The sequence below is a fragment of the Macaca thibetana genome, chromosome X (genome assembly GCF_024542745.1).
Source record: "Macaca thibetana thibetana isolate TM-01 chromosome X, ASM2454274v1, whole genome shotgun sequence".
In the NCBI taxonomy this organism is placed as follows: Eukaryota; Metazoa; Chordata; class Mammalia; order Primates; family Cercopithecidae; genus Macaca; species Macaca thibetana.
The window spans coordinates 39,876,810-39,890,087 of record NC_065598.1 but is presented as its reverse complement, the minus strand read 5'-3'; the positions used below and the strand labels follow the sequence as shown (position 1 = coordinate 39,890,087).

General features: G+C 43.3%; 1 protein-coding gene across 1 annotated transcript; it reads left to right on the top strand.

The window, feature by feature from the left end:
* The first annotated feature begins 1,664 nt into the window (after positions 1–1,664).
* Positions 1,665–4,299, top strand: LOC126945314 (inosine-5'-monophosphate dehydrogenase 1-like). The gene has a single exon (XM_050775220.1). The coding sequence runs from the start codon at positions 1,742–1,744 to the stop codon at positions 3,281–3,283; it is 1,542 nt and encodes a 513-aa protein (XP_050631177.1). The 5' UTR covers positions 1,665–1,741; the 3' UTR covers positions 3,284–4,299.
* The last annotated feature ends 8,979 nt before the right edge of the window (positions 4,300–13,278 follow it).

Genomic DNA, 13,278 nt, shown 5'->3' with positions numbered 1-13,278 from the left:
ACTTTCGGCCGGGCGCGGTGGCTCATGCCTGTAATCCCAGCACTTTGGGAGGCCGAGGCGGGCGGATCACGAGCTCAGGAGATCGAGAACATCCTGCCTAACACGGTGAAACCCGTCTCTACTGAAAATACAAAAAAAATTAGCCGGGCGTAGTGGCGGGCGCCTGTAGTCCCAGCTACTCCGGAGGCTGAGGCAGGAGAATGGCAGGAACCCGGGAGGCGGAGCTTGCAGTGAGCGGAGATCAGGCAACTGCACTCCAGCCTGGGCGACAGAGCGAGACTCCGTCTCAAAAAAAAACAAAACAAAACAAAACAAAAAAACAAACAAACAAACAACAAAAAAAAACTTTCCCTTGAGCCCACTTCCTCCTGTAGCCACTGCCCACTTCTCTGTTTCCCATAGAAACAAAATATTCAAAAGAGGCCAGGAGGGTGGCATGCGTCTGTAGTCCCAGCTACTTGGGAGGCAGGTGGATTGCTTGAGCCCAGGAATTCAGGTCCAGCTTGGGTAACATAGAGAGACCCTCTGTCTCTTAAAAAAAAAAAAAAAAAAAAAAAAAAAAAAAAAAAAAAAAAGAATTGTCTATATCTGTTGCCTCCTTTTCCTCTTCTCACCTCCCTCTTTTTTTCATTGTGAAATGTAAAGCTTCTGGAAAAATGCTGAAAACATTAATATACTCATAGGACCCAGCAATCCCACTCCTGGGTATATATATGCCCAAAAGAATGAAAAGCGAGGATTCAAAGACAGTATGCCAACATTGTATGCCAATATTCACAGCAGCACTATTCACAATCACCAAAAGGTGGAAAAAACCCAAGTGTCTATCAGCAGATGAACGGATAGACAAAACATAATACAGTCATTCCTCAGTATCCAGGGGGGGATTGGTTCCAGGACCCCAACAGATACCAAAATCTTGGGATGCTCAAGTCGCTTAAATGGTGTAGTACTTGCATGTAACATATATTTTAAATCATCTCTAGATTACTTATATCATACCTAATACAATGTAAATGCTGTGTAAACAGTTGTTATAGTATATTACTTTTCATTTGTATTATTTTTATGGTTTTTTTAGGGGGGTAATATTTTCTTTTTATTTTTTTTAGAAATGGGAGATCTCACTATGTTGCCCAGACTAGTCTCAAGCTCCTGAGCTCCAGGGATCCTCCTGCATCACTCTCAAGTAACTGAGACTACAGACATGGGCCACTACCTATAGTCAGTCCTTCAATATTTTCAGTCCGAGGTTGGTTGAATCTGAGAATGCCAAACCGACAATACCAGAGCCAACTGTCTATCCCTATCACAGAATAGTATTCAGTTACACGAAGGAACGAAATTCTGACACATGCTACAACATGGATGAATCTTAAAAATGCTATGCTAAGTGAAAGAAGCCAGACACAAAAGGACAAATGCTGTAGGATTCCACTTATACGAAATATCTAGAATAGACCCCTGGCCCGCGTGGCGTCAGCAGCGGCAGCGTGACGGCGGCGTGGCGTCAGCAGCGGCAGCGTGACGGCGGCGTGGCGTCAGCAGCGGCAGCGTGACGGCGGCGTGGCGTCAGCAGCGGCAGCGTGACGGCGGCGTGGCGTCAGCAGCGGCAGCGTGACGGCGGCGTGGCGTCAGCAGCGGCAGCGTGACGGCGGCGTGGCGTCAGCAGCGGCAGCGACTGCGTCAGAGGCGGGCGGCGGCGTGGGTGTTTAGTCAGGTCTCAGGGTGTAGCGGCAGCATGGCGGACTACCTGATCAGCGGCGGCACCCTCTACGTGCCCGAGGATGGACTCACCGCACAGCAGCTCTTCGCCAGCGCCGACGGCCTCACCTACGACGACTTCCTGATTCTCCCAGGATTCATAGACTTCCTAACTGGTGAGGTGGACCTGACCTCAGCCCTGACCCGGAAGATCACGCTGAAGACGCCGCTGATCTCCTTTCCCACGGACACTGTGACAGAGGCCGACATGGCCATCGCCATGGCTCTGATGGGAGGTATTGGTTTCATTCACCACAACTGCACCCCAGAGTTCCAGGCCAACAAGGTGCAGAAAGTCAAGAAGTTTGAACAGGGCTTCATCACAGACCCGGTGGTGCTGAGCCCCTCGCACACTGTGGGTGATGTGCTGGAGGCCAAGGTGCGGCATGGCTTCTCTGGCATCCCCATCACTGAGACGGGCACCATGGGCAGCAAGCTAGTGGGCATCGTCACCTCCCGAGACATCGACTTCCTTGCTGAAAAGGACCACACCACCCTCCTCAGTGAGGTGATGACGCCAAGGATCGAGCTAGTGGTGGCTCCAGCAGGCGTGACGTTCGAAGAGGCAAATGAGATCCTGAAGCGTAGCAAGAAAGGGAAGCTGCCTGTTGTTAATGATCATGATGAGCTGGTGGCCATCATCGCCCGCACCAACCTGAAAAAGAACCGAGACTACCCTCTGGCCTCCAAGGATTCCCACAAGCAGCTGCTGTGCGGGGCAGTTGTGGGCACCCGTGAAGATGACAAATTCCGCCTGGACCTGCTCACCCAGGCGGGCGTCGATGTCATAGTCTTGGACTCGTCCCAAGGGAACTTGGTGTATCAGATCGCCATGGTGCATTACACCAAACAGAAATACCCCCACCTCCAGGTGATTGGGGGGAACGTGGTGACAGCAGCCCAGGCCAAGAACCTGATTGACGCTGGTGTGGACGGGCTGCACGTGGGCATGGGCTGCGGCTCCATCTGCATCACTCCGGAAGTGATGGCCTGTGGTCGGATCCACGGCAGTGCTGTGTACAAGGTGGCCGAGTATGCCCGGCGTTTTGGTGTCCCCATCATAGCCGATGGTGGCATCCAGACCCTGGGGCACGTGGTCAAGGCCCTGGCCCTTGGAGCCTCCACAGTGATGATGGGCTCCCTGCTGGCCGCCACCACGGAAGCTTCTGCCGAATACTTCTCAGATGGGGTGCCGCTCAAGAAGTACCAGGGCATGGGCTCTCTTGATGCTATGGAGAAGAGCAGCAGTAGCCAGAAACGATACTTCAGCGAGGGGGATAAGGTGAAGTTCGCGCAGAGTATCTCGGGCTCTATCCAAGATAAAGGGTTCATTCAGAAGTTCGTGCCCTACCTCATAGCGGGCATCCAGCACAGCTGCCAGGATATCGGGGCCCGCAGCCTGTCTGTCCTTCGGTCCATGATGTACTCAGGAGAGCTCAAGTTTGAGAAGCGGACCGTATCGGCCCAGATGGAGGGTGGCGTCCATGGCCTGTACTCTTATGAGAAGCGGCTGTACTGAGGACAGCGGTGGAGGCCAAGATGGTGGAAGGGGCGTGCCCCGGTGTCCCCCTTCAGGCGCAGCCTCCCGCCATAACTGAGTGGTCCACAGATTTGCACTATGGGTTCCCCATTTCCTTTCCAGGGAGAGAGTAGGGGAGGCCCCGAGGGGACTGCTGCCCCTCGCTGGGCATCCCCCACAGAGTCAGGACTGCTCTCTGGGCCAGGCTGCCCTGGGAGGCCTAGCCCAGCCAGCCAGGCTCTCAGGCCCTGCTCCTGCCTCAGGTCTTTCTTGCTGCTGCCTGCTCCAGCCTGGCCCCCACCCCAGGGGCAGGCGGTCCCTCCTGGCTTCTCCTATAGGGCACCTCCTTGCCCCCCAGCTCCCCAAGAAATGGCGCTCTCCTGGCCCTGCCTCTGGCCCTTGCCGGGCTGCTGCCCCCTCAGCCATGTGGCACTTCTGAGCTCCTGACCTAGGCCAGCGGGAGGTCTCTGCCCGGTTCTCTGGCCCTGGGCTCCAGTTGAGTCCTGCTCCTAGGGCCGCTCCCCTGTCCCTGGCCCTGAGGAGTACACTGCCCTGGTAATGGCCGTCTGCCCGTCGTTCCTGACTCACCACCGTCCCCAGGTGTGCCATTCCTGCCCTTTCCTCAGCTGCAGTTTAAGACTTTAACTTTGCACATTTTGGGATCACAGTTGCCACATTGTGGGTATTGGAATAAATCAAGCAGGTCTCAACGCCTCCAAAAAAAAAAAATCTAGAATAGGCAAATTCATAGAGACAAGGCAGAATAGAAGTTACCAGAGACAAAGCTGAATAGTGGTTACCAAAGGCTAGGGAGAGGGGAGAATGGGGAGTTAATGCTTAATGGGTACCGAGTTTCTGTTTGGGTTTATGATGTTTTGGAAGAAGATAGTGTGAAAGTTACACAACATCGTGAATGTACTTAATGTAATTGAATTGTATGCTGAAAATGGTTAAAATGGCAAATTTTCTGTGGTACATATGTTTTACTACAATTTCAAAAAAATAATAATGTAATATGCCAAATGCCACAGACTTGTACAGTTTAAATGGGTGAATTATACCTTAATAAAGCTGTTAAAAATAAATAAAATTGTAAAACATAATTACACAGTTTAGTGAGTTATGAAGCAAACGCTTATGTAATGACCACTCTAATCAAGAACCAGAAAAATTTTAAGACTACTCTGGCCAACATAGTGAGACCCCATCTCTATTTTTTCTTTAAAAACGTATTTGAAAAAGTAAAAAAAACCCATAACATTGCCAGCACCACCAAAGCATCCCTGTGTATCCCACCCATTCCCACTCTTTCTCCCCACTAACCTAACTTCTTGGTAATAATTTCCTAGCATCCTCTATGCTTTTACAGCCTAGGTAGGCATCCCTAAACATATTAGTTCAGTTTTGCCTGTTTTTGAATTTTATATAAATGAAATAACATAGAAAGTGTTCTTTTGTGTCCGGTTTCATTTGCTCATCATCATGTTTCTGAGATTCAACCATGTTGTTGGATATAAGCTACAGGTGGTTCATTTGTGGTGTTGTACACTAGTGTTCCATTGCATTTTTTTTTCTTTTGAGACAGTCTCACTCTATTGCCCAAGCTGGAGTGCAGTAGTGCAATCTCGGCTCACTGCTACCTCTGCCTCCCGGGTTCAAGAGATTCTTGTGCCTCAGCCTCCCAGGTAGTTGGATTACAGGTGCCCACCACCTTGCCGGCTAATTTTGTATTTTCAGCAGACAGGGTTTCACCATGTTGGCCAGGCTAGTCTCGAACTCCTGACCTCAGGGGATCCGCCAGCCTCGGCCTGCCAAAGTGCTGGGATTACAAGTATGAGCCACCACGCCCGGCTGCATTTGTATATTAAAATGTACTTATCCATTCTATTGTTAATGAATATTTGCTGCTATGAGCAGTTTATGCGTGTACATGCATTTCTGACGGGTATAAATCTTGGAGTGGAATTTTTGGTTCTCAGCGTTATGCATATCCTCCACTTTGGTGGATAATGCTCAATTATTTTTGAAAATGTTCTATTTCACACTCCCACTAACAGTGTGAGAGTTCCTGTTGTTCCATCTCCTTGCAAAGACTTAGTATTGTCACTCTTAAACTTTAGCCATTCTAGTGGGAGTGTAAGGGTATCTCCTTGTGGTTTTCACTTCCATTTCCTTTCTCACTAATAAGATTGAGCCCCTTTTTGTACATTTATTTGCACTCTTTTCCTAAATGCTTGTTCAAATATCTTGCCCACTTTTCTACTGTGTCTGTCTTTTGCTTAATGATTTGTAGGAGTTTTGTTTGTTTGCTTGTTTGTTTTGAGACAGAGTTTCACTCTTGTTGCCCAGGCTGTAGTGCAGTGGCGCGATCCCGGCTCACTGTAACCTCTGCCTCCTAGGTTCAAGCGATTCACCCACCTCAGCCTCCTGAGTAGCTGGGATTACAGGCACGCATCACAACGCCCTGCTAATTTTTGTATTTTTAACAGAGATGGGCTTTCACCCTGTTGGCCAGGCTGGTCTCCAACTCCTGACCTCTGGTGATCCGCCTGCCTCGGCCTTTCAAAGTAGTGGGATTACCGGCGTGAACCACCACGCCTGGCCAGTTCTTTATATATCCTCCATAAAAGCTCCTTGTCAGATATATGAGTTGCAAATATCACCCCCACACCCTGTAGCTTGCCTTTTCACTCTTGTAATGGCGTCTTTTAATGAGGAGAAAACCTTAGTTTTAATGTGATCACATTTATCAACTGTTTTCTTTTGTGATTAGTGCTTTTTGTATACTGTTTTGAAAAGTCTTCCCCAACCCAGTGTCATGAAGACATCCTCATATGTTATCTTCTAAAGCTTTATTGTTTAGACTTTTACAGTATGGTATCTAATCTGCCTGAAATTGACTGTTGTGTATTATGTGAGGTAGGAATCAAGTTTCTTTTTCTTTTCTTTTTTTTTTCTTTTTTTTTGAGATGGAGTCTCATTCTGTCACCCAGGCTGGAGTGAAGTGGTGTGATCTGGCTCACTGCAACGTCGGCCTCCTGGGTTCAAGCGATTCCCTTGCCTTAGCCTCCCGAGTAGCTGGGATTACAGGTGCGCACCACCACACCAGGCTAAATTTTGTATTTTTAGTAGAGACAGGGTTTCACCATGTTGGCCAGGCTGATCTCGAACTCCTGACCTCAAGTGATCCACCCACCTCAGCCTCCCAAAGTGCTGGGATTACAGGCGTGAGCCACCATGCCTGGCCCAAGTTTCATTTTTGCAGACACAGGTATCCCTTTATCCCTGTACCATTTATTGAAAAGATCATTCTTTCTCCACTGTCTTACAAGGTTACCTTTGTTGTAAATCAAATTTCCATATATGCAAAGATTTGTTTCTGGTCTTTGATTAATGTCATGCTGATTTATATTTATTTCAATTATTTTCAGTTGTATATACTGTCAGCTTATAAGTCTTAATACAGAGTAGAGCAAGTCTCAATCTTCAAGCATGTCACAGTTCTTGGGCCTTTGAATTCCACAAACTTTCAGTATGGAATTTCTATAAACTTTTAATTTGTCAAGTTCCACAAACACAGACAAATAAAAACACCTTTTCAGATTTTGATTATGATTGCACTGAATCTGAAGATCAATTTGGGAAGTATTTATACCTCTATAGTATTGAGCCTTCCAATTCTGGAACATGGTATATTTCTCTCTTTTTTGTTTATTTTTAAAAATTTCTCTCAGTAATGTTTAATAGTTTTCCGCAGGACAGCTTGTGCTCTTTTTCAAAAAAGTCATTCCTGAGTACTTGATATTTTTTGGTGCCATGGTAAATAGCACTGAATTTCAGTTTCTGTTTGTTATTCTATGTACCCAGTAACATTATCTACAAGTAAGTCATTTTACTTTGTCTTGTCTACTTCTTATACTTTTCATTTCTGTTTCTTTTTCTTGTTTTGCTGGAATAGCTGGCACCATTGTAGGGATCTTTCTCTTTCTCCCGATCTCAAAGAAAAGCTTTCTATATTTCACCATTTCTATATTTCACCACTAAGTATAATTTTTGCTGTTATGTTTTTTGCAGATAACTTCCATCAGAATAGAGAAGTTTGCCAAGAGTTTTATCTATAAATGAATGTTACTTTTATAAAACATTTCTTCTGGCCGGGCGCAGTAGCTCACGCCTGTAATCTCAGCACTTTGAGAGGTGGAGGCAGGCGGATCACAAGGTCAGGAGTTCAAGACCAGCCCGGCCAATATGGTGAAACCCCATCTCCACTAAAAATACAAAAATTAGCCGGGCATGGTGGCGCACGCCTGTAGTCCCAGCTACTCAGGAGGCTGAGGCAGAAGACTTGCTTGAACCTGGGAGGCGGAGGTTGCAGTGAGCTGAGATCACGCCACTGCACTCCAGCCTGGGCGACAGAGCGAGACTCCGTCTCAAAAAATAAAATAAAATAAAATAAAATAAACATACACCAAAAAAACACACATTTTTTCTGCATATATAAAGAGGATCGTATGATATTTCTTGCCTTTCCTGTTAATGTGGCAAATTCTATTGGTTGATTTTCTACTATCAAAATAACTGCATTTCTGAAAAAAATCTTATATGGTAAAAGTATATTATCTTTTTATTTTCCCCCATGTTCTATTGTTGGGTTCTGTCTGCTAATCATTTGTTAGTATAGTTTGTGTCTATGTTCTTGAGAAAGATAGGCCCATAATTTTTCTTATTCATAATGCTCTTGTTGTGTTTCCTTATCTAGGTAATGTGGGCTTTACCAGAGGAGTGCAGGAGTGGTCCCTCATTTTTACTGTCTGGAAGAGTTTTTTAATATTGGTGTTATTTTAACCTCTAAATGTTTGGTAGAATTCTTGGGGGAAATTATCTAGAACTAGAGTTTCTATGGTGTGATGGGTGACGCAGTGGGAGAGATGCGGGGGAGTTTTAAAAGATTCAGTTTATTCAGTATTTCTAGAACTATTCAGATTTTCTATTTCTTCTTGCATCTTTTAAAAAATTTTTGTGGAGATGGGGCCTCGCTATGTTGCCTAGGTTGGTCTTGAACTCCTGGGCTCAAGCAATCTGACCACCTCAGCCTCCCAAAGTGCTGGGATTATAAATGTGAGCCACCATGCCTGGCCACATCTTTTTGATATGTTTTATTTTTCTAAAAATCTGCTCATCTCATCTAATTTTTAAAATTTATTGCAATAAAACTGATCAAAATATTATTTTAGTATCTTTGTCATATCTGAAGGATCTATAGTGATACCTTTTTTAAAATTCCTGACACTAATAACTGCCTTCTCTCATTTTTTTCTCTATCAGCGTTGACATGGATTTATCAATTTCATCAGTCTTTTTAGAAAACCAACTTTTGGTTTTGTTGAACTTCTCTATTACATCTTTGTTTTTTATTTCGTGATTTCTACTCTTTCATTCCTTCTACTTCCTTTGGTTTAAATTTGCTGTTCTTGCCGGGCACGGTGGCTCATGCCTGTAATCCCAGCACTTTGGGAGGCTGAGGTGGGTGGATCACGAGGTCAGGAGATTGAGACCATCCTGGCTGACACGGTGAAACCTCGTCTCTACTAAAAATACAAAAGATCAGCCAGGGGTGGTGGCAGTCGCCTGTAGTCCCAGCTACTCGGGAGGCTGAGGCAGGAGAATGACATGAACCCGGAAGGCAGAGCTTGCAGTGAGCCAAGATCACGCCACTGCACCCCAGCTTGGGGGACAGAGCGAGACTCCGTCTCAAAAAAAAAAAAAAAAAAAAAAAAAATTGCTGTTCTTTTTCTAGTTTCTTGATATGGATGCTTAGCTCATTAATTTTCAGACTTTCTCCTTTTTCTAATACATACATTTAAGGGTATAAATTTTTTAATGAATGCTGCTTTATCTGTGTTCCACAAGTTTTGGTATATAGCATTTTCATTGTCATTCAGTTCAAAATACTGTCTTATTTTCACTATTCACAATAGCGAAGACATGGAATTGGCCTAGGTGCCCATCAATGGTGGATTGGATAAATAAAATATGGTACATATACACCATGGAATACTATGCAGCCACGAAAAAAAGAATAAAATCAATGTCCTTTGCAGCAACATGGATGCAGCTGGAGGTCATAATAACAGGAACAGAATATCAAATACTGCATGTTTTGACTTATAAGATGGGAACAATAGACACTGTGGACTACTAGGGGGAAGATGGGGATGTGGGTGTGGGTTGAAAAACTACCTATTTGGTACTATGCTTACTACCTGAGTGAGGGAACCTGTACCCCAAACCTCAGCCCCATGCAATATACCCACATAACAAACCTGCACATGTGCCCCCTGAATCTAAAATAAAAGTTGAAATTGTTATTATTATTGGTTATTTTTAAATCCAAACACAAAGAGACTTTTACATTATCTTTTTAGCATTGATTTCTGACTTATTGGCATTGAGGTAGAGAACATGCACCATTTTTGGAAATTTGTTGAAACTTGCTTTATGGCCCAATCTACAGTTAATCTTTTGTAACTATCTTATAGGAATTGATAAAGAAGCTATTTTCTATACTTGTTGGCTACATTATTCTTTATGCCTATTAGGTCATGTTTGTTAGTTGAGTTGTACAAATGTTCTGTATCCTTACTGATACCTTTGTCTGTTTGTACTATCAGTTGCGGAGCAAGGTTTGTCAAAATCTCCCCTATGGTCTGGGTATGGCAGTTCATACCTATCATCCCAGCGTTTTGGGAGGCTAACGGGGGAGGATGGTTTGATGCCAGGAATTCGAGGTTACAGTGAGCTATTATCACACCACTACACTCCAGCCTGAGTGACAGGGTGAGACCCTGTCTGTTAAATAAATAAATAAATAAACCAACACATAAATAAGTAAAATCTCTACCATGATCAAGGATTGGGTTTTCCCTTTGTAATTAAATTTTTGCTTTATTTTGGGGCCTTCTTATTAGAGGCATACACATTTAGAACTGGTATATCTTCTTGGTGAATCAAACATTTTTAAATCATGATAACATCTTTATCTGTAGTAATGCTTTTGTCCATAATGCTCATTTTTGTCTGAAAATATAGCCACATCAGCTTCCTTTCTTTCTTTTGGTGTATTCCTTGTATACATATCTAACCAGTTACTTTACATGTAATATAATTACAATAATTTTAAGCTAATCATCTTGATGAATGCTTGCTATTTGTCATGCTATCATTTGGATCAATTTAGTAGTTTTCAATATTATTTCATTTATTAGTATTTTTAAGGAGGCTGTATGGCTTTTATTCTTAGCACTTAATTAGTGATATCACCTTCAATTTTCGTTATTTTTTCCAATGCATTGGTTGCTTCCAGAAACATCCCTCTAATTCCATAATCTTTTGTTCAATGTGTTTTTAAAAAATTATTATCAATATTATTTTTGATTGACAAATCATAATTATCTACATTTATGGGGTACAATGTGATGTGTTGAAATGTGAATACAATGTGGCCTGATTAAATCAAGCAAATTAACATATTCATCACCTCAATTAGCTATCTCTTTTATAATTAGACATTTGAAATGTACTGTCTTAGTATTATATATTTCAAACATTCAATAGTCTTTATAATTACTATTTCCCCTGGACCCCTTAAATGCCTGAGACATTGCACCAGGCCAGTGAATTTCTTTCCACCAGTATCCCATGCCAGTTGCATTAAAAGAGACCCTTATCTACTGTAGACAGTGGACAGAAAAAGCTGAGAGTCAGGCCTAGGAGTTAATTATAAGAGCAGCAGTGCTCCAGAGAAAGTGAAATTGTCAACTCCAGTGAGTCCGCTGTACCAAGATCAGGGCCCTGATTGGGAAGGAGTGGGGCCTTGAGATATGGAACATGGACATCTGGATCAATGCTATCAAAAAAATCTTAACTCACCATATACCCCAAACCCTCTGGGCCTGCAGAAGTGGCCCACTCCACCTTGTTTAAGGCTAGTGCCTAGCAAAAATGGTGGAATAAGAAATGCCAAAAGTTCATCCCTCCATAAATGCAATGAAAAAACGGGCAAAAGTGGTCAGAATCAACTTTTTCAGAACTCTGGAAATTAACCCAAAGCTTGCAGCAACCAGGATACTACTTAAGAAAAACGGACTGAACCTCAGTAGGAATGATGAGCTCTGTGGCATTTTAACTTACTCTGAAAACATTTACAGTTAATTGTGTTAGTCACTGCTATCTGAGGCAATGGATAATAGTTGGGACAGGCAATAGACCAAAAATCTTGGGAGAAAAATCTGAATAATGAGGTGATTTGGGAATAAGAGCTTTGAAAAGTTCTGGCATGTTCCTGGGAATCCAAAAGGCCGCATGCATGCCCAGGACTATGGGCAGGCTCAGAAAAGACCTGAGAAGACCCTAAGTTCCCACCTCTGGTTGCCCTTCAGGCTCCATACATCAGGAAGTGAAGGCTAAGGCAGAGTTTTAAACTGCCTGGCTGAGTGTTGAAGGTGTGCCCCAACACACAAACAGACAGAAATTCAAGGAAATCTCTACAATTTTTAGCTGCCACTAAGCAAATGGAACAGAGGAAAAAGAAATTCTTCTTTAAAAGAACTAATTTAAATAATTGATTTTTATAATGAAAGAGAAATTAAGACATTCCCAGAGAAACAAAAACTGAGGGAGTTTGTCACTAGCACAGCTACCCTATGAGAAATGCTAAAGGGAGTCCTTCAGGCTGAAATGAAAGGACACCGGACAGTAACTCAAACCCACATAAAGAAATAAAAAGCACCAGTAAAGGTAAGTACATAGACAAATATAGAAGTCTGTATTGGCCAGGCATGGTAGCTCACACCTCTAATCCCAGCATTTTGGGAGGCCGAGGTGGGTGGATCACCTAAGGTCAGGAGTTCAAGACCAGCCTTGTCTACACGGTGAAACCCCGTCTCTACTAAAAATACAAAAATTAGCTGGGCATGGTGGCAGGTGCCTGTAATCCCAGTTATTCAGGAGGCTGAGGCAGGAGAATTGCTTGAACCCAGAAGACGGAGGTTGCAGTGAGCCAAGATTACACCACTGCATTCCAGCCTGGGTGACAGAGTGAGACTCTGTCTAAAAAAATAAGTAAATAATAATAAAGTTTGTATTTAAGTATTTTTGGTTTGTAGCTCCTTGTTTCCTATCTTATTTAAAAGACATCTATAAGAAACAATAATTATAAATCTATGTTAATGGGCACATAATGTATAAACATACAATTGTGACAATAACAACATGGGAAGGGGGACAGAGCTATATAGAAGAGCAATTTTGTATACTATTGAAATTAAGGCCAGGCATAGTGGCTCATGCCTATGGTCTCAGCACTTTGGGAGGCTGAGGTAAGAGGATCACTTGAGCCCAGGAGTTCAGGACTAACCTAGGCAATATAGTGAGACTCAGTTTCTACAAAAAGTTTTAAAATTAGCCAGACATGGTGGCATGTGCCTGTAGTTCCACCTACTTGGGAGGCTGAAGCAGGAGGATCACTTGAGCCCAGGAGTTAGAGGCTGCAGTGAGCTATGATTATGCCACTGCACCCTCACTGCACTGGGTGAAGAGTAAGACCCTGTCTCTGAAGAAAAGAAAAAGAAAATTAAGTTGGCATTGATCTGAACTGGGTTGTTGTAAATGTAAGATGTTAATTGCAATCTCCAGGGCAACCACTAAGAAAATAACCCAAAAATGTATAGTAAAAAGAAATGGCAGGAGAACTTAAGTGTTACACTAGAAAATATCCAATTGATATGAAAGAAAGCAGTAATGGAGGAATTGAGGAACAAAAAAAAGTAAGACATACAGGGAATGAATAACAAAATAGCAGAAGTGAGTCCTTCCTTACCAGTAATCACGTTAAGTGTAAATAGATGTGATTTCCCAATTAAAAGTCAGAGATTAGCAGAATGGATAAAATACATGACCCAACTATATGCTATCTACAAGAGATTTACTTTAGATTC